The 20,783-nt window shown below is 53.5% G+C and overlaps 4 protein-coding genes across 5 annotated transcripts; 2 read left to right on the forward strand and 2 right to left on the reverse strand.

Annotated features, from left to right (window-relative positions):
* Positions 1-349: 349 nt before the first annotated feature.
* Positions 350-3,530, forward strand: LOC308141627 (uncharacterized protein; the record flags this gene model as incomplete). The annotated part of the gene is made up of 4 exons (XM_080511834.1): positions 350-744; positions 1,605-1,836; positions 1,973-2,604; positions 3,522-3,530. The coding sequence occupies exons 1-4, from the start codon at positions 406-408 to the stop codon at positions 3,528-3,530; spliced, it is 1,212 nt and encodes a 403-aa protein (XP_080367960.1). The 5' UTR covers positions 350-405.
* Positions 3,531-3,877: 347 nt separating this feature from the next.
* Positions 3,878-4,960, reverse strand: LOC308141510 (uncharacterized protein). The gene is made up of 2 exons (XM_080511693.1): positions 4,836-4,960; positions 3,878-4,630 (listed from the first exon to the last, which is right to left on the reverse strand). The coding sequence occupies exons 1-2, from the start codon at positions 4,921-4,923 to the stop codon at positions 4,035-4,037; spliced, it is 684 nt and encodes a 227-aa protein (XP_080367819.1). The 5' UTR covers positions 4,924-4,960; the 3' UTR covers positions 3,878-4,034.
* A 627-nt stretch (positions 4,961-5,587) lies between these two features.
* On the forward strand, positions 5,588-12,647 carry armc5 (armadillo repeat containing 5). Its single transcript, XM_080511835.1, has 8 exons — positions 5,588-6,098; positions 6,950-6,980; positions 7,093-7,203; positions 7,814-8,705; positions 8,791-9,506; positions 10,504-10,636; positions 10,946-11,339; positions 11,547-12,647. Exons 1-8 carry the CDS (start codon positions 5,724-5,726, stop codon positions 12,609-12,611), a joined length of 3,717 nt encoding a protein of 1,238 aa, XP_080367961.1. The 5' UTR covers positions 5,588-5,723; the 3' UTR covers positions 12,612-12,647.
* A 1,617-nt stretch (positions 12,648-14,264) lies between these two features.
* cox6a2 (cytochrome c oxidase subunit 6A2) lies at positions 14,265-15,900 on the reverse strand. Of its 2 annotated transcripts, XM_080511367.1 has the most exons (5): positions 15,771-15,900; positions 15,371-15,440; positions 15,121-15,263; positions 14,404-14,497; positions 14,265-14,336 (listed from the first exon to the last, which is right to left on the reverse strand). In XM_080511367.1, the coding sequence occupies exons 2-4, from the start codon at positions 15,438-15,440 to the stop codon at positions 14,408-14,410; spliced, it is 303 nt and encodes a 100-aa protein (XP_080367493.1). In that variant the 5' UTR covers positions 15,771-15,900; the 3' UTR covers positions 14,265-14,336; positions 14,404-14,407. The 2 variants fall into 2 exon arrangements, with proteins under 2 accessions (XP_080367493.1, XP_080367492.1); XM_080511366.1 differs by having other exon boundaries at positions 14,265-14,497.
* Positions 15,901-20,783: the final 4,883 nt, after the last annotated feature.

The raw sequence follows: 20,783 nt of genomic DNA on the forward strand, positions 1-20,783 counted from the left end.
ATGTAATATAGCTTCAAAAATAGAATAAATAAAACCGTTGAAAAAAGGTTTTGTATTCTAAATTTTAGTTATGTAGTGAAGAACACAAGCTTTTAGAAGTAGTAGTTATATAAAATCTACAAAACAAGTTATGAATCAAATTTAACCAAAGATGCAGTTTTTATTCGAACTATTCGATGCGGCCCGTTTGAAGTAATAAACACGTTTTTTTTGGATGAATTTTATCTTGTGAAAAATGGCAGAAATGTTTCTTTTTAGTCACAAATTCCTAAAAACTATTTTTTAGTGGTTCCTGAACGTCTCACTGAATCTTTCAAAATTCCGACGACACCTGAACGCAGCACACGCTCGTTAGCATCGTGCTAGCGGCGCAGCGCTGCTCCTCCGGGAGCTTCCGGTGGAAACATGGAGGTCCGGGAGCACGTCGTGTCCGCGGCCAGGGCCGTGCTGGACGTGCTGGAGCGGGAGTGGCAGCCTCTGTCCGCCGGGGAGCTGGAGCTCCGGCTGGACCAGGCGGTGGAGGGGGTCCTGGAGGCCGAGCTGAGAGCCCGGCTGGAGGAGCAGCTTCCTGCTGGTGCTCCTCTTTCTCCTCCTCCTGCTCCTCCTGCTCCTGCTCCTCCTCCCACCACCTTCTACCTGCAGCTGCTGCAGAGTCCACCCCGGCCGGAGGCTCCAGTCCCGCCGGCAGCCTCCACAGCCCGGGCCGCGGAGCCCCAGCAGGAGCCGCTCGCAGCGGCGGTCCAGGTCGGTTCCTGCAGCCTCGCAGAGAAAAACACCGAACAGTTACATGCAAATGTCACGTATTGCACTAAAATGTGCAAACATCATGTATTTAAGCCGAAGGATTCAAAGCCTCTTGTTCACATTCACTTTACATGAAACTTCAAGATTTGTGCACCAATGATATTCAGGGATTACATGACTGTAACTGAGTACTTCCATGTCTCCCTACTGCATGTAATCTAGTACTCATGAGCACTGCCACAAGTGAGTGATGAACGTGGGCTGCATGTACACAGAAACCCACAAGTACAATATCTTCCGTTTCCTCATTCATGCGCTGCAAATACAAAATCATCGCATTTTGAAGATGAATGAATGAAAGTTTGTTTCGGTTACAGTTCATACATTGAACTTTGTGCATTCAATTTATAGTGCTGAAGAGTTCACACTTTATCTAAAAAGTTTTTTTTCACAATTTCTGGAGACGAGCTGGGTTCAGGCTGAAGACCAAGTTTATTTTGGTAATAAAGTTCCTTCAACACCAGTGACGGAAGGAAAAAACTGTCAAAACGGAAAACATGAGGAGAAAAAAGGCCAAAACTTACTCTTAAGTTATTTTTTCATCATTTCTGATTTCAGTCATTTTTCATTGTCACCTTGAATATTTTATATTTCACTATTTGTTCTGTTAAAGTAAAATGAAAATTCAAACTGAGTGTAGAAAATAAGCCCTGATTGGTCGTAGAGCTGGAATCAGTGACTTCACAGCTGTGATGTCAAACATTGTCTGAAAGCAGCAGAAGTTTATTTAAAACAAACAAAACAAGGTTTCCGTAGCCGTTTTCCTGGAGAAGCAGTGACGCCGTCTCCTCGCCCTGCAGCACATCGCCCTGCTGCTCCAGACCTCCGGGTCGGGCGCCCGTCTGGCGGGCCGGGCCCGTCTGTCCCTGTCCCACACCGTCCTGCTGTCCCTCACGCTGCTGTCCCAGCGCCTCAGCTACCGCAGCGTCTCCCGACGCTTCCGGCTGGAGAAGGGAAACATCCACCGCCTCTTCTTCTCCTTCTGCCACCGAGTCAACGCCCTGCAGGGGAAGATCCTCCGCTGGCCTACAGGTGGGCGGGGCCTCCGGGTGGGCGGGGCCTCCGGGTGGGGTTCAGGGACACAATCCATCAATCCCTCCATCCCTCCCTCTTCCTTCCTTCCTTCCTTCTGTGAAAAGAGCTTCATGACTTCCTCTCGTCTCTGCAGGAAAAGAAGCAGTCAAGGGGCTCGTTCCATTTTCCAGCCTGCTGGTCGACGAGGAGGAGCAGCAGGAGGAGCAGCAAGAGGTACAGCAGGAGGCGCAGGCCGTCCCCCGGGTGCTGGGCGTTCTGGGTCACACCCGGGTCCCGATCCGGCTGCCGATGGGGAAACAGGAAGTGGAGAGCTCGCTGCGGCGCCGGGCCGACCCCGACTCCTGGCTCCACCTGGAGCTGGTGTGCGACGGCGCCGGCCGCTTCCTGCACTGCCGGGTCGGCCGCGGCTCGGACGGCGAGCGGGGCGGCGCCCTCGCCGACAGACTGGGGCGAGACCCCGAGCTGATGCCGCCCGGCGCCGTCCTGGTCGCCGGCGCCGGCTACCCGCTCACCGCTCGCGTCTTGACGCCGTACGGCGGCGGCGGCGGAGCCAGGGAGGAGCTCTTCAACAGGACGCTGCAGGGACACCTGGTCACCCTGGACCGGGCCGTGGCCCGCCTCAGGGCCAGGTTCCAACGACTCACGTATCTGGATATTGGAAACTACGAGCGAGCGAAGGCCGTGGCGCTCACCGCCTGCCTGCTGCACAACGTGTTTCTAGACATCGGACAAGTGGCGGAGGAGAGGGTGGAGAGGGAGGAGAGGGTGGAGAGGGAGGAGAGGGAGGAGAGGGAGGGGAGGGAGGAGAGGGTGGAGAGGGTGGAGAGGGAGGGGAGGGAGGAGAGGGTGGAGAGGGTGGAGAGGGAGGAGAGGGAGGGGAGGGGGGAGAGGGAGGGGAGGGAGGAGAGGGAGGGGAGGGAGGAGAGGGTGGAGAGGGTGGAGAGGGAGGGGAGGGAGGAGAGGGTGGAGAGGGTGGAGAGGGAGGAGAGGGTGGAGAGGGTGGAGAGGGAGGAGAGGGAGGAGAGGGAGGAGAGGGTGGGGAGGGAGGGGAGGGTGGGGAGGGAGGAGAGGGAGGGGAGGGAGGAGAGGGAGGGCGAGGTGGACGAGGAGGGCGTACGCACACGTGACGCCATCGCCGAGCTCCTGTTTGCAAAGTTGAACTCTGGACGTGTGTGACTTTACGTTGGATTAAAGCTGTATTTTCACAAAGTGTTTCCTGTTTGGAACGTCGTCACGTCGTCGTTTTCACTTTTACTCCTGTGATTGAAATCAAGGCTTCGGCTGTCGTCACATTCACACCAATGCAAAGTAGAAAGAAAGCAGTTTAATGCAAAGCAACGGCCACGACGACGCCTCAGTCTGGGATTTGTTAGGAATTCATGAAGGAAATGCATGAGGAAAACGTACATCGTGTAATTTTACACAGCGAATACATCGTAACGCTAAAATCTTAAAATATAAGAAAGATTTGGTTTTCAGGTATAAAAAAGTACATTAGAAAAATATCTCCAATTTAAGTCTTTAGGTTTCTTTGGATCTCTGGACCTTGAACTGGATAAACTACAATAGAATATGGTGAATTAATGAATAAAACTCAATTATAAGCCTTTAATCCAAACATTTCAACAGGATTGATTCCAGTTGTGTCGATGACATTAAGTGTAATCTGTCTGATATTTTAGTATTTCTAAAAACCACCATGAACTTCAAGAAAACAATGTTGTAGTTCCTACTTTGACCACTAGATGTCCTCGTTGATTCCAGTCCACAGGCCGCAGCAATGTAAACTTATTTATTAATCAGAACCATTATTTGAGGAAAGACAAAAGCATTAATTCATCTCAGTAATAATAAAGAACGTTGTAAGCATTTTATGGTATCGGTTTATTTGATTTAGCTTTTTTGGGATTACCTGTATTTGCAAAGATCCTAAAAAAAAGAGTTCCTATGTTGGACACTGCAGTGGTTCATATATGCTCTCGGATATTTTGATTTGTTGTGCTCTTGAACTCCTGCAAACCATCACTGACCTTTACATTTTGTAAAAAAAAATAAATTAGATTTTGATCTCTGTCGACATAAATTCCAAAAAACAGTAACGGCATGAGCCACCTTGATACGAAGACCACAAACACACCAGTTCTCCTACTTCTGCGTTATCAGAAACGTTTTGGTTTGAGCAAACGGGTCAAAGTTCAGCGCTCGTCCTTCTGAGCGCTGCTCTGGGCCAGGCTGGAGATGGCCTGGGCCAGGTTGTTGATGGCCTCGATCTTCCTCTCCTCCAGAGCTCTCTGCTGGGCCCACATGTTCATCTTCCTCTCCTGCAGCTCCAGGTACAGCTGCAGGACGTCCTGGGGGGGCCGGGCGGGGCCGGGCGCCGCCGCCGCCCCCGCCGCCGGAGGCGTGGGCAGGATGGGGGTGAACCTCTTGCTGGCCATGGCCTTGCCCACCCTGGTGCCGCTCAGCCTGGCCCGGCGCTGGGCGTCCACCTCCTCCCGGGTCTTGCCCAGGACCTGGTGCATGGCCTTGAAGAACTCCCAGTGGACGCCGGCGGCGCCCAGCCTCTTGGCCCGCTCCGCGTTCTTCCTGTAGGTGGCCAGCATGTTCCGCCACTTGAGGTCACACTCGTAGGCCTTGACCGTGACCTCCGACTCCCTCAGCTGGACGTTCACCTTCTCTGCCACCATCTCCCAGAGCTTCTTCTTCTTGCACACGGGCTGGTCGAACGCCGCGTCCATCTCCAGCCGGGTGTTGACCAGGTGCCACGTGGCCTGCAGGGTCCAGATGAATTCTAGGGGCGGAAACAAAGGTGCATCATGTGGATGAATCAGTGACACCGATTTGGACTTTCTATCCTCGGTTCGATCATTTCTGATAAGCTGCAGGCGTCTGGTTGACCAGGAGCCATAAAGACCCAGAGGATGTATAATGGTGATGGATGTGACTGATGTGTCATCAGGCCCTCCGGACTCATGCTTCAGACTGTTTCAACCAACCTGCTTTGGTTTTATCCAGGCTGGACACCACCGTCTCCTTTGCCTCCACCTCACTGTTTTGAATCACAATTGCATCAATCACCTCCATGCCGGTTGAGTCACACACATAGCAGACAAACTTTGTTTTCTTGTTTTAGAATAACGGCGGTGTGTCTATCGCGGAATTTAACAACCTCTCAGAGGCACCGATGGCTTCTCTCGCGTCCGCAAAAGCGATGAGTATAACAACGGAACACGTCCGTTTTGGGAATTGTAGTCCTTGTTCGTCGACGCCGCTTGGTTTTTCGCTGACGCGCGCTATCAGATGGACTACAACTCGTAAAATCTTCACTCCCACTGACGTGTGTCGTCGTTCGTCACTGTGACGGGAAATGTAGTTTCTACCGAGACCAAAGCGATGACCGTGGAATGAATTTAAACTACAAATCCCAGAATGCACTGGAGCCCCGCCCCCCGGACTCCCTGCTTCCTCCCTTCGGCCGCCCCTGTTTTGTTGTTTGGCTAAAGATGGCGTTAGCGGCTAACAGACGCGATTGCATTTTGTTTCACCAAAGTTATTCGGCCAGTGGTAACAAAACATGGATGAAATAGAGACTTAAATCGTCCCGTGACGAGCAAAGATGTGTTCCATTGAGCAGATACACGCCATTTAGTCCGAGCGGCGCTGGTTGGGCCTCGTGAGCGATGTAGGCCAGTTCTGGGAGCGCGGATCGCAGGTCGAGGAACTCCATCTCCCGTCGGTCACCGCGGCGCCCGGCGGTCAGGTGGTACGGCCTTCTTCATAATGCTGGTACCTGTAGTTTTCTCACTATACTCTGGTAATCTCTTGGGGGAAACTTTACCCAGACTTGGATTCGCGTCGGGAAAGTTGTAATCCCGCAGGTTATCATGGCCGCACCGCCGGCGCAGGGCGGTGGTAAACACTCCAGGGGCCCCCCCGCGGAGGGGCCCCCCGAGGCCTCCCTGACCTGGTGCCTGGCTCACATCCACAAGGCGGCCCCCTCCGGGGCCGACCCCCCCGGGCCCGACGCCCGGGGCCGGGACCTGGACAAGAGGTCCCGGGCGGCCCAGTGGAAGGCCCTGGTCGCCATCAGGACGCAGCACACCAAGGGGGACAAGGCGGGCATCGCCAGGTTCCGGGGCCGGGGCGGCCTGCGGCCCCTGCTGGGGCTCCTCGGGCAGCCGCAGTGCCCCAGGAAGACCCTGGACCTGGCCCTCAGCATCCTGGGCAACTGCTGCACCGAGCCGGAGACCCGGGAGGAGGTGCGTTTCCTCCGTTACCAGGAAAACACGTTGGACCCGAGAGGAGCTGCTTTGTGCAGAACGACTGTTTGCACATTGACCCTCCTCGATTTGACTTTTGGCTTTTAAATGATCATGTGTTGGTGAACAGACTCAACTTTATATAGAACTTTAATCTAGTTTAACACTTGTGGGCTTAAACTTCAAAACTCCAGAAGATCCATTAGGACCAGGAATAATATGCAAACCCTCAACAAATGACCCAGTTTACATTGAAAACTGACTGAATTTAACTTTAGCTCATGTTGGAGAAACACTCTGAAGTAGATAGATAATTACTTTATTCAGCCCCGAAGGGAAATTGTTTTGTTGCAGCAATCTGGTACATACGAATATTATAAAATAGAATAGAAATAAAAGTAAAATATAAACATCTGTGTATAAGACATAAAGTAAAACACAGAATGGAACATGGGCACTGAGAAATAAGCAGGAGATCAAAGCAAGATAAATAAATAGTGAGGTGCAGTGGCAGAGCCATTAGAAGTAGGCATTATATAATAATAATAACTATAATACACATAATAAAAAGCAGAGCTGGCTGATTGTGGGAGGAGTCAAAGGGGGAGGAGCCTACCTTGATTGTGATTGGCTGAACCCCCGATGACACTATATAGGGTTTGATTTCTGATTGGCTGCTTGGAGCAACACACTTTTTGAGAGAAGAGACAGAAGTACTTCCTCTCGTGGCGCCATGTGCCAGAGCAGAGCTGGCTGATTGTGGGAGGAGTCAAAGGGGGCGGAGCCTCCTCGTGATGGAGAGCCACAGAACTCATCACGGCTCCTAACGTCTGAACTTTCCTCCTCTTCAGGTGCGGAAGCTCGACGGGATCGAGGTCGTGGGTGAGGAGTTCTTCACGTTCTTACAACTTCTGACGCGTTTGATTTCACCATTGTGAACGTATTTATATACACAAGTGCTTGTGGATAAACGAGTCGTTCCTCTGGGTCTCAGTGGACGTCCTGAAGAGAAGCGTGGCCCTGGAGACGGTTCAGAACCGGGCGGCCCGGGTTCTGGGGAACCTGGCCATGGACCCGGAGAGTTCTGCCCTCATCCACTCTGCCGGTGAGTCTCGTGTGTCCTACAAGAACAACTACTGGTGTCCTCTGACTGAAGACACTTTCATGTGAAAGTCCAGGAGGGACCAGAAGGTTCTGGTCGGGAACCTTGATGACCGAGGGAGACGCTTTTTTGATTTTTCCCACCAGGTGGAATTTGTTACGATTGTTGAAATGCCTTTCCTCACTAAAATCTCACAATTCAGTCATCAAGTTGGAGAAATTCCCCAAAGCTGTTCGCAGTTTTTATCCTATTTTAACACTTTGCTTTGTTTCTTTTTCCCACTTTAAGTATTTATCTGTTTAGAGACGCTGAGTATCATAGTCGTTAATGTTTTTACTGATTTGAGATGTTTTTCCTGATCATTTTCAGTATTTTCCAGAACTGTTTTATCAGTTTTTAGCCCATTTTAGCACCTTGTTTTGTTTCTTTATCTGTTTAGAGACGCTGTGTATCATAGTTGTTAATGTTTTAAATGTTTTTCCAGAACTGTTAGGGTTAGTTAGTTAGTTAGTTAGTTAATTATCACTTTTTAGTTCTTATCAATCTTGTTTGCACAAAAAATGTAGACGCCGAAACGCCGACGTCGGTTATTAACCCTCCCTTCCCCCCCCAGGCGGCGTCCCCCTCCTCCTCGTCCTCTGTATGTCTGTGTCCTCGTCCCCGTCCTCCCCCACCGCTGCAGCGCCCCGGGCCTCCTGCCCCGCCCTGGAGTGCGCCCAGTCTGCTGCCCGGGCGCTGCTCTACCTGGCGGACACGCACGCCAACCGCCTCTCCATGCTGACCCAGGGGGCCCTGGGCGCCCTCGCCCCCCTCCTGGCCCCCGAGTACCCCCCGGCGCTGAGGCGGGCCGCCCTGCGGGCCCTCCACGAGCTGACCCGGGGCTGCGGCGTGGAGTGCGCCCGCGAGGTGTCGCGCTCGGGGGTCCTGGCGCCGCTGGGCGCCATGGCGACGGCGGAGGCGGAGGCCGGCAAGCCCTTGGAGGAGCTGGCGCTGAAGACCCTGGCCAACATGTGCTCCCAGGGCAGCCTGCGCCCCCTGGTGGGCTCGCTGGGCGTCATCCCCAGGTTCTCGGCGGAGGTGAAGCGGGACCCGCTGAAGGCGGGGGTCTTCCTCCGGGCGCTGTGCTTGTGCTGCAAGGAGGCGGTGAACCGGGCCAAGGTGAAGGAGAGCGGCGGGCTGGAGGCGCTGACCCGGTCCCTGGCGGCCCACCGGAGCTCCTCGCTGTCCCGCCTGCCCATCATGGCCTGCGTGGACTTCGTGTTCGACGAGGCGGCCATGGAGCAGCTGCAGGACCTGGGCCTGGCGCCGCTTCTGGTGTCTCGCCTGGTGGAGCTCAGCGGGGGAGGGGGGGAGGAGCAGCCGGCCGCCGGCCCCGCCTCCAGCATGTCCCCCGCCGACCTCCTGCCCTCCTCCTGCTTCGACTCCTTTGACTTCCCCGGTCCGGAGGGCTGCCGGAGGGAGGAGGCCGGGAGGGAGCAGGGCTCCTCCAGCTTCCTGAGCCTCAGGTGGGTGTCTGGGGGGGGGGGGGGGGGACTCATCACTCCTCATCACGCCTCACTCCTCATCACTCCTCACCCCTCGTGTCTCCAGGTCCTGGCTGGTGTCTGAGGGGCTGATCTCCTCCGAGGGGGACCTGCTGGACTCGCCGGGTGTGGAGGGCGAGTGGGGGGCCCTGCAGGTGGCGCCGTCTTCGTCCCCCCAGTCCTCCTCTGCTCCTCTTCCTCAGTCCAGCTCCTCCCTGAAGAACACAGCCGCTCCTCCAAAGAAGTCGCCCCAGCCTCCTCCTCAGGCTTCCTCCCCTCAGAGCAGAGACCCTCCCCCCTCCTGCCCCCCCCAGCCGGGCACCCTCCCCCTCCCCGCCTCCCCCACCAAGTTCTCGTCCCCCCACAGGAGGAGGCACCGGGCGAGCCCCGCGGCCTGCGTGACCAGAGTCCCCCTGGACGCCCCCCCGGCGGCGGCGCCGCGCCCGGCGGCGTACCACCCCTACCACCCGGAGCCCTGGACCCCCGAGTCGCCCATCCTGCTGCTGCTGTCGCGCTTCTCCCACGCCACCGACCCCAGCGCCGCCCTGGTGGGCTCGGGGGCGCTGTGGGGCCTGCTGCTCTACCTCGCCCAGCACCGCGACCCCAGCAGCCGCTGCAGCCGCCTGCTCTGCCGCCTCAGCTGCAACCCCAACTGTCTGCAGGCGCTGGTCCGCACCGGCGCCGTCGCCCTCATCCAGCACCTCCTGTGCCGGGGGGGCGGGGGCCGGCGGGGGGCCGGGGAGCGGCAGACGGAGCGGGTGAAGGCGAAAGTCAAGCAGCTCGGTGAGGAACGCTTGAATACGGTGAAGTGCGAGGGGCTCGGCGGGGGGGGGGGGGGTCGGCCCCACTGGGTCAGTCTGGGGAAAACAATCTTTAATCTTTTACAAGAGTTTGAAAATGTGCTTGACGTCATTTCAAACGACTGAAGCCTCACATGATAGACGCGTTTGTCTGGAGAAGTGTGGGGGACAGTCTGGATCAAGTCTCCGCGGTCTGACCCAGACCTTCACTGTAGTGAACGTGGTCCATGTTTGACCTTCACTGTAGTGAACGTGGTCCATGTTTGACCTTCACTGTGGTGAACGTGGTTCATGTTTGACCTTCACTGTGGTGAACGTGGTCCATGTTTGATCTTCACTGTAGTGAACGTCCATGTTTGATCTTCACTGTGGTGAACGTGGTCCATGTTTGACCTTCACTGTAGTGAACGTGGTCCATGTTTGATCTTCACTGTAGTGAACGTGGTCCATGTTTGATCTTCACTGTAGTGAACGTGGTCCATGTTTGACCTTCACTGTAGTGAACGTGGTCCATGTTTGACCTTCACTGTAGTGAACATGGTCCATGTTTGACCTTCACTGTAGTGAACGTGGTCCATGTTTGACCTTCACTGTAGTAAACGTGGTCCATGTTTGACCTTCACTGTAGTGAACCTGGTCCATGTGTGACCTTCACTGTAGTGAAGGTCCATGTTTGACCTTCACTGTAGTGAACGTGGTCCATGTTTGATCTTCACTGTAGTGAACGTGGTCCATGTTTGACCTTCACTGTAGTGAACGTGGTCCATGTTTGACCTTCACTGTAGTGAACCTGGTCCATGTGTGACCTTCACTGTAGTGAACCTGGTCCATGTGTGACCTTCACTGTAGTGAAGGTCCATGTTTGACCTTCACTGTAGTGAACGTGGTCCATGTTTGACCTTCACTGTAGTGAAGGTCGATGTTTGACGCCACCAGATCAAAGGGCTACCGTGTCTTTGACGCCCCGTCTGTCCCTGCAGGCGTCACCCTGCTGAACAACCTGCGGGTCCAGTGTGAGTCCGGCTTCGGCTCCGGCGTGGTGGCCCACCTGATGCTGTCGGGTTCAGAAGGTGACAGGATGAACTGCGCCCTCGGCCTGCCGCTCATCACCAGGTCAGCCTCACTCTCTCACTCTCTCACTGTCTCACTGTCTCACCCTCTCACTGTCTCACCCTGACCCACTGGTCTGGACCGGCTGTTGGACTGAAGCTGCAGTTTGTCTCGTGTCTCCACACGTCATTGATTCACAACCTTCATCCATTCACACCCTGGTGAGGTCACCTCCTCGCCACTGGCGTCCCTCAGTGTCACTGGTCGAGGTTCCATGAGGCTGTTTTCATCTCCACGCTGCGTCGTTGACCTCGTGAGGCGTTCAGGTTCCGCCAATGAAATCAGTTTCCTCAAGGTTGTTTCCCTCCACAGCAACCGGTCGCTGCTGAAGAGGCTCCTGGTGGACGGCGGCGGGCTGCTCTTGGCCCTGCAGCCCCTCGGCCGTGATGAAGAGGAAGATGATGATGATGATGATGATGATGAAGGGCGTTCGGCCGACCCGAGGAGAGTTCTGTCCGACTTGTTCAACAAGCCCCACGTCGCCCTGCCCCCCCGCCGGCCCTCGCTCTACTTCCCCCTGCTGGCTGAATGTCTGTCCGCCCTCACGGCGTCCGTCCAGACGGAGCTCGGCGCCGGACGCCGGCGTCCAATCGGGGTTCTGCCGCCTCACGCCGGGAACGCCGTTCCTCCTCCTCACGCCGTTCCTCCTCCTCACGCCGTTCCTCCTCCTCACGCCGTTCCTCCTCCTCACGCCGTTCCTCCTCCTCCTCACGCCGTTCCTCCTCCTCACGCCGTTCCTCCTCCTCCTCACGCCGTTCCTCCTCCTCCTCACGCCGTTCCTCCTCCTCACGCCGTTCCTCCTCCTCACGCCGTTCCTCCTCCTCACGCCGTTCCTCCTCCTCACGCCGTTCCTCCGCCTCACGCCGTTCCTCCGCCTCACGCCGTTCCTCCTCCTCACGCCGTTCCTCCTCCTCACGCCGTTCCTCCTCCTCACGCCGTTCCTCCGCCCTCCAAGAAGCCCCGCCTGGCCGAGGCGTGTCCGTACGGCGCGGCCGGCCTCGACCTCCTCTTGCTGCTGGACGACGGGAGCCGGATCCCGGCCAGCCGGGACGCCGTGGGCGGGGGGGCGGAGGGGGGGGCGGGGTCAGAATACTTCAGGGCGCTGCTGAGAGGCGGCTTCGAGGAAGCTCGGGGTCACTCGGAGGCGGCGATCCGCATCAAGGACGTGAGCGCCGGCATGCTGCTGCCGGTGCTGCACTACCTGCACGGCTGCCGGCTGCCGGCGGCGGCGGCGGCCAGCGGGGGGCGCTGTGCCGTTTTAGACGCGCTGCGGCTGAGTTTGTGCCCGGCGGGAGGCCTGCGCTTCCAGGACTGTCCACTGGGGGAGGCCATGGCGGGGGCCTGCAGGTTCGTGGTGGACGAGCTGCAGGCGGAGCTGGAGGACGTCTGCGTGTCGCTTCTCGTCTCCGCCGGCGCCGGGGCGTCAGGGGGCGGCGCCGGGACCACCTGCTGTGAAACGGACCGGGACGAGGAGAACCTGGCGACCCGGACGTCGGAGCTGGAGCTGAGCGGAGCCGAGAGGGGGGCGGAGCTTCCTCGGGGACGGGCGGAGGAAGCGAGGACGGCGTCTCCGCTCGGGACCGGGACTCAAACCGGCAGCACCGCCCCGGAACCGGTCGGTCCAGAGGAGCCGGCCGGCCGAGCTGAACCGTCACCGTCACTCTGCGGCGCCGCCGGGGCGGCGGCGCCGCAGAGTGACGGTGACGGTTCAGCTCGGCCGGCCGGCGCCGGGGCGGCGGCGCTGTCCATCCTGCTCCCGCAGGTCTACTGGTTCGCGCAGCGCTACAGCTTCCCGGCGCTGCGGCGGGCCGTCCTCGCCCTGCTGCTGAGCCCCCGGGACGCCGTCCGGGACGCCCCCCGGCCCTTCCCCTCCCCCGCCGCCGCCGCCGCCTGCCTCCGGAGGCTGGCCAGGGAGGCCGACTGCACCGACACCCTCATCCAGGACCTGCTGGGGCTGGTGTCCGGCGCCCTGAGCTGAACCACGCCGGGCGACACGGCGGGATTCAGCTGAACCGGCTGCTACCCCCCCCTTACCCCCCCCCCCCCCCTTCCCCCTTCCCCCCCCCAAACAAACTTTATTTTCCCGTTCTGAACCTCCGTTCTCCAGCGTGTCGCTCGCCGCCCGTTAGCATGACGGTTCACTGACGCCACATTAACTTCTGACGGCATTTATTGTGATTTTTCATTTCAATTTTTTGTTTTTCTAATCTGGAAAAACGTTTAAAAAAAAAAAGGACTGAATATATATATATATATATATATATATATATATAGATCTACATTTGATAGGTGTCATGTCGCTGGAAGAATCAGGGTCGACCTCGGAGCCAATTGTTTATTTTGTACATAGAGATACTAGCAGGTATGCAGAGAAGTCAACATTCACCCGTCTCATGTACATTTATGACACTGAATATATTGTTGGAGCACCGCTGGGGTGTGTTGTTTTGTTTGTGTGTGCTTATATTACTCTAGTGTTGATATCTGGCCTCACTCCCAGGACAGGTGAGAGACACAGTCACTCCTCCAGCAGCTCGTCTCAGAATCACAAACATGAAAGTCCTGAAGTCTGAACTCACTTTGATCTTTTCTTCACTTCGTACTGCAGAGTGACGACGGCGGCAGTTTTCCTCTCCAGGGCCGTCAGGCAGAGCGGGGCGATGTAGAGTTGGCCGGACCGTCAGAATAAAGCCACAATGGTGATAAAATAATAAAACACTATTATTTTGAAGGGCTCATAGTTTGCAAAATTCACCTGCTAAAGGTTCTCCAGCAGTTCTGACCGTCTTTATACCTGGAACCACTTCCTGAAGTGTCTCTCTCTCTCTCTCTGTCTCTGTCTCTGTCTCTCTCTCTGTCTCTCTCTCGCTCTCACTCACTCACACACTCTCTCTCTCTCTTTGTCTCTCTCTCTCTCACTCTGCCCCTCTCTCCCTCTCTCTCTCGCTCGCTCTTTCTCTCCCTCTGTCTCTCTCTCTCTGTCTCTCCCTCCCTCTCTCTGTCTCTCTCTCTCTCTCTCCTTTAAAAAGTGTGTTGCTCCAAGCAGCCAATCAGAAATCAAACCCTATGTGATGTCATCGGGGGTTCAGCCAATCACAATCAAGGTATAGGCTCCTCCCCCTTTGACTCCTGCAAGAAATGTTTAGACCAACAAGATCTGATAAACTGTTGAAAAACTGGATAATATGATGTTTTTTAATTTAAACTTTAAAATATTTCTTTGATGTGCTGCAGGATAAATGTGATATAATTCGTTTTAGAAAGCTTAGACTTTCTTTGAAATATTTCCAGTTATTTAGCGCGCCGGTGTTTGTTATTCCATTTAATACATTTCTACATAACAAGTTTATATATGCAAAGAAAAGTGCATTTTTAATACGTGCTGCTACATTTCATTGTGCTGTAAAGTGAAATGAGCCTGTTCAGGGTGGAGGAGAGGAAGTTCAGGGTGGAGGAGAGGAAGTTCAGGGTGGGGGAGAGGAAGTTCAGGGTGGAGGAGAGGAAGTTCAGGGTGGGGGAGAGGAAGTTCAGGGTGGAGGAGAGGAAGTTCAGGGTGGAGGAGAGGAAGTTCAGGGTGGGGGAGAGGAAGTGGTGTTCAACAGGTGGAGGAAATGAGGCGACTTTGCTCTGGTTGATTGATCAGGAGCTTTTATTGCAGCGTTTGTCCTCCGGGGGCCGCAGGGTCTCAGTGGTGGGGGCTGCAGGTCTCAGTGGTGGGGGCCGCAGGTCTCAGTGGTGGGGGCCGCAGGTCTCAGTGGTGGGGGCCGCAGGGTCTCAGTGGTGGGGGCCCTCGAAGCCGTCCGGCAGGGCGTTGGTGTGCGAGTTGTGGAAGAGGCTGTGGTTCCCGTCTCCCCAGGGGAACCTCTGCAGAGGGTGGGAGGAGGAGAGGGGGGGGGGTGGGAGGAGGAGAGGGGGGGGGGGTGGAGGAGGGGAGGAGGTGGGGGGGAGGAGGAAGAGGAGGGGGGAGGAGGTGCTCCTCTCAGGCCACGTTTGTTCATTTTTTTCAAGTGAAAATGCAAAACGTTTGTCGCGCTTCGAGTGTCCGTCTCCATGGCGACGGCGCTCACGGCTACTGAAAACACACTTGATTTCCCCCGAGGTGGAACTTTTTGAAAATGCCTGCACATGCTCAGTAGAGGCAGTCAGAACAGTGTTTTCTCCAGGGCGTCACGCCTCCATATCCTCCTCCGACTTGGTGCTTTTATTTTGACAGTCACCGTAATGACAATCCATTGGAATGTCCGTGTTCGCCCGTTGTTAGCGTTTCCAGCGTGTTGTTCTCTATGTGTGTGTTTTCATGACTAAAACCACCAACAGCGCCCCCCAGTGGCCCAACATGCTAACTGCAATGTTTTGACAGCGTTTCCTGTGGAAACGGACGTCGTGTTCAGAACGCTGCCTGACGGACGCAAAACTTTAAAACGTTACAAAAAAAACCCCCGATGCGTTTTCACTTGAAAGGAGGCGTAAAGGGGGCGGAGCCTCACCTTGGTGCGAATGCGCAGGTGAGCGTACGGCACGAACTCCGGCTGCTCATGCGAGTGCGCCTGGGCCTTCATGTAGGCGTTGGCCATGCAGACGGCGACGCCGGGGACCGCCAGGACCGCCGTCAGGATCTTCCAGGTCCTCGCTGCAACACACACACACACACACACACACACACAGTTAATGATTAGCTGTCAGGGTCCCTGGTCCACAGACCAGGTCTCCCTGGTAGAAACGAGGATGGAGGCTCACCGCCGCCTTCGTGTCCGGAGGCCGACGCGGCGGCGAGCAGCCGGCGTGCCGCCACAGCAGACGCAGACATCTGCAGACGAGCAGCAGAGTAAAGGGTTAATGCGGCAGCAGGGGGTCTGATGGACACGTTCAGCTGCAGGAAGTCGTCCAGGTTACAAGTCCAAGCGGATTTCAAAAGCCTCGTGTGGACAAACGTGGTTCCTGCTGCACCTGTTGAGCCGCTCGGGACCAGAATCTGGTCTCAAATATATAAAAGACAAGTGGCTGTGGTGCTAGGTGAACTCTGGGTTCTGGAGCTGAGGGTCCTGGTCCAGGTAGAACCAGGGCCTGCGGGTCCTGGTCCAGGTAGAACCAGGGCCTGCGGGTCCTGGTCCAGGTAGAACCAGGAACAGACACTCACCGTTCCTCAGGTGTAAAAAGCTCAACGTCCTCTGGTCGTCTTGTTTCTCTGGATTCTGCTTCCTGCTCGTCGTCCTTCACTTCGTCCTGGTCTGAACTCTCTGTTAGGCTCCGCCCCCTTTCAATGTGTCTGCCAGGGAACGCACTGCGTTTATATTTGGGCTGATACCAGTTAGGGGGGGGGGGGGGCAGGAGGAGGAGGTGTTGAGCCTCGCCAGGCTGCAGTGTTAAAACGTAAACAGGAAGTGTTTTCAGGTTTGGTTCTTGTTACAACAGTAAAAGTCTCTCAGACTCAACTGCAGGTCGAAGGTTTAAAATCTCAGTTCTTGACATTCCAGAAGTTTTATGATCTTTGACTTCAGATTTACAAAGTTTTGACTTTTGTTACAAAAGAGTTTGTTAATATGAACGTATTAATGAGTCTTGATGCTTCAGGGAGGAAAGTCTGCAGAGTTTCCATGTTTTGTTTTCTCATTTCCAGAAAACCTGGAAAAATGGAATCAACTTTTAAAACGATGAGGCTCATGATGTTATGATGATTCGCTCTACGTACAAAAGTTGTAATTTATATTGAATTGATGTTATTTCCTCTCTACAATCCAGCCTTTTCTTTACAGTTTGGACTGTTTTGGTTGTTTTCAGTCCCGTGCAGATTGTCGCTGTCGCCTCGACACCTTTCACTGCTTTATACTGCTTCTTTGGTATTTTCTACCATTTCTAGTTGTTTTAACAGTTTTAGTCATCGTAGAACTTTCAAAGATACGAGTTGAATTAATCTGCATTGAATGAAATCCTAATTTTCAGATGATCAAAGGAGATTACTTGAAAACTCTTCCAACAGGCGATTTTCCTCCGACGTCCAGCCGCTGATTCAAACACAAACACGTGTTTGACTGAAGGAAGCTGGAGGTTTAAACAGAATGTTGAATTTAGAAGACCAGCAATGAGAAAGGTGAGTTCCAATGTGTTTTCCACGTGTAAAGGAACAGGCTGCAGTGGAGCCAGGCTGTCCACCAGGGGGCGTAGCACCGAGACAGACCTGTCCTCAGATCCCCTCAGGACACCTGTCCTCTGTTTACTGAGACCTGGAGCATTACGAGTTTAGACTTCAGCTTTATGACCTCCACAGACTGTATATGTTCATTTTAAACAACGACAATCCTCCTCGGCTGCTTTAAAATGTTTCAACAAGTTAGATGTTGTCAATATTTTCACACTAAATATATATCTTGGCTGCGGCCGGCCGTGCAGTCTGAACACCGTCACCTTTTCCTCCAGCTGCTGGAGCTCCGCTCTGCAGCCAGGAGGGGACGTCTGGATTAACCACTCTGAGGAACCTCTGGTACCGAGGAGGTTCTGAGTCCAGAGTGACGGAACGTCACATGTTCTAACGAGGAACCGGTTCTAGCTGAACCTTCTTTTCCACTGGAGTCCAGCTTTAATGTCAATTACTGTTTGGTGAATGTCGATTTGTGTTTTTCTTTCTGTGTTTACTTCATGGTGGACATAGATAGAGCATCTTCCTCCTCTAACACCAGATTATAGAGCATCTTCCTCCTCTAACACCAGATTATAGAGCATCTTCCTCCTCTAATCCAGATTATAGAGCATCTTCCTCCTCTAATCCAGATTATAGAGCATCTTCCTCCTCTAACACCAGATTATAGAGCATCTTCCTCCTCTAACACCAGATTATAGAGCATCTTCCTCCTCTAATCCAGATTATAGAGCATCTTCCTCTGATCCAGATTATAGAGCTTCTTCCTCCTCTGATCCAGATTATAGAGCATCTTCCTCCTCTAACACCAGATTATAGAGCATCTTCCTCCTCTAATCCAGATTATAGAGTATCTTCCTCCTCTGATCCAGATTATAGAGCATCTTCCTCCTCTAATCCAGATTATAGAGCATCTTCCCCCTCCAATCCAGATTATAGAGCATCTTCCTCCTCCAATCCAGATTATAGAGCATCTTCCTCCTCTAACACCAGATTATAGAGCATCTTCCTCCTCTAATCCAGATTATAGAGCATCTTCCTCCTCTAATCCAGATTATAGAGCATCTTCCTCCTCTGATCCAGATTATAGAGCATCTTCCTCCTCTAACACCAGATTATAGAGCATCTTCCTCTAACACCAGATTATAGAGCATCTTCCTCCTCTAACACCAGATGCAGTGAGTGTGTTTGATGCAGTGAGAGTGTGTGTCATCACACACACTCAGTAAGAGTGTGTGAAGTTGGACGGTGTCTCCGCCAGGTCTCACAGCCTCGTCCGTCTTTCCGTCTCTCTGACGCTCCATCAGAACTGGAGTTCACTTGAGAGCAAGTCACACCTGAGCTCTCTATTGAGTTTGTGTTGCCATGGCAACCAGTTTCTCTGGTCCCTGTGAGGCAGACTGTCCCGGGAAGCTTCAGGTGGGCAGAGGACGGACGTCCAGACGAACTGGAGGACGGGGTCAAACTCTGGGTTGGTTTGAAGAGTGAACTAGAGAATTAAACCAGAGACGAGTTTAAGTGAGTTTAAAAAGTCGACCTTGTTGCTTCGTTAGCGTTTCATCAAAGTCGTCGTTTCCCCGGAGACAAAGTGTTTCTAAAAACAATTCCTCCTGCGGAGTCGTTCAGCGTCTTCTTCTTCTTCTGTGGTCCTGGACGTCGGTTCAACGCTGCCTCAGTCTGATGAGCCTCCTCCTTCATTACAACTCCTTATTCCACATCAGGGATCCAGGTCTGCAGAGAAGCCCTCAAGGCCCTGAAGGTCCTGAAGGCCCCCTGGTGAGACCCTGAAGGTCCTGAAGGCCCTGAAGACCCTGAAGGCCCTGAAGGTCCTGAAGACCCTGACGGCCCTGAAGGTCCTGAAGGCCCCCTGGTGAGAATCCTCCCGTAGTGACAGGATGACGTCTGTATGAAAACATGAAAACACCGAAGGACTCGTCGGCTCTTTTCATGGGAAAATCCAAACGGCGACATTAATGAAGACGTTCTGCTGAGTCGCCGTTTCTTCCCACTGAAGATCTTCCAGCCTAAAGTCTCACCTGGACGTGAAGCAAACCTCAGGTTCTGCTGACGCTTCTCAGCTGCTCGCGACTTTGTGAATAAGAAGCGGTTCGGCCTGTGATTCTTTTCTTTATCGAGTCTGAAGCAGAAAGAAACAGCCCATTATTAATAATATTTAACGGTGAGAAATAATCCACATTTCAAATCCAGTGTTTGAGGCTGTAATGTTCATGTAATGTACATTTCTCTGCTGGAGGAGATTTATAACTGTTAAAATCACAGTTTGACTTCTCAAATGGGCTGAATGAGACTGAATGAGTCTGAATGAGTCTGTTGTTTCCGCCTCAGGACTCTCTGACCCCCCAGTCCTCTGAGCTCCGGTCCTCTGACCCCCCAGTCCTCTGAGCTCCGGTCCTGGAACCTTCCACCTCGGCAGACGAACCGCCAGCATCTGCATGTTGGCTTTTCTTTGTCTTTTTTTCTCTCACAACAAGAAAACTTTAGGACAAATGTTGCAACGTGATTTAAAAAAATGTTTTCCTCACATGAAAGTAGAAATGTTGAAAGAGGAGCTTTGAAGTTGAACCAAGACTGGAGCTCAAAGCTTCACAGTTTGTTGCAGCTTCAGAAGGAATAAAAACTGTAGATGGTCATAATGTTCTGGCCGGTCGGTGGAATTCATCTCAGAAAATCAGCACATTTTTTTTGGAGCAAGTACATGTAGTGTTATTTTGGAGAACTTAGAATATCAGGTTTTTTTTAAGGTTGTTTGAATTTTTTCAGTTGCTCGGTTGCAGGTTCGATTCCCCCCGGCGGCGCTCTAGATCTATTGAGCAAACCTCGTCTCGCTGCTTTGAGCCGTTCCTGATCTGTGGACTAAATTTATTCTCTGCAGCCTCGACTGTTGTGGCTGGAAGAAGGTTTCAGCCCAAACACCCGGAGGAAGAAGAACGGAGGAAGAAGAACAGAAGAAGAACGGAGGAAGAAGAACAGAAGAAGAAAACGAGTGCCGGTATCGTCTTTATGTTAGTAATATTGAGCCCCCTAGTGGAGAGCCGGAGAATTTCACCAGCTGGAGGGAGGAGAGCAGAAAACTCCCAGTAAACTACCGAGAACATGTTCTGCTCTTTACTGTCAGTTGGGATCTATTCTATTCTATTCTAGTCTATTTTAGTCTGTTCTGTTCTGTTCTGTTCTGTTCGGTTCGGTTCGGTTCGGTTCTGTTCTGTTCTGTTCGATCTGTTCCGGTTCTGAAGTTTCACCTCCAACCACTGAAACTGTTCCTCGGAGATTCTAATCACACATTTTCATGTGAAAATTAAAATCATAACATTTTTTCTTTTTGTTTTTTTTGTTAGAATTGTGGCTAAAAGTCTAAAAGTTCAAGTTTCTTTGATAACTGAGATCTGAACCAGGAAAGTGTGATTCTGGTCTGAGACTCCAATACATGAAGGTCAAATGACCGACTGAAGCTTGATGAGCAAAAAATCCTCTATTTGAAAAAGTCTTGCTGGTCTAACGAAGCTCCACTTCGCCCCCCCCAACCCCACCGCCCCCCCCCCCCCCCCCTTCCATAGAGGACAGGTCAGGACAAACAGTATGTATATGTTGTGTTTCTAACATGTGGAGCTCCAGATGTTGTTCTCTTACAAAGAACCTGCAGACAGATAAATGTTTGGAGATGAATCATGGCGGCGGGGGCCGTGAGTCAGACGGGGGGGGGGGGGGGGGGCGGCCGTCTCGCACATGTGACTCCCGCTTTCTCTTTCTGCTTCGCCGCCTCAGACGTCTGCGTCGACTGTGCCGCGGAAACTCACAACGTCACGTTAAGAAGCGAAGGACCTCCCAGGCTATAGGCTGTGGGGGCGGAGCCTCAGGCCTCCGGGCGCCACCGCCGCCACGCTTGTTTCTCTGTTAAGGTCAATTCATCCTAGGTCACTATCATCATATTTAATCATGGCGTCCAGCTCGTTAATCACTATCATCATATTTAATCATGGCGTCCAGCTCGTTAATCAC

This window comes from Blennius ocellaris, assembly GCF_963422515.1.
Source record: "Blennius ocellaris genome assembly, chromosome: 16".
Taxonomy (NCBI): domain Eukaryota; kingdom Metazoa; phylum Chordata; class Actinopteri; order Blenniiformes; family Blenniidae; genus Blennius; species Blennius ocellaris.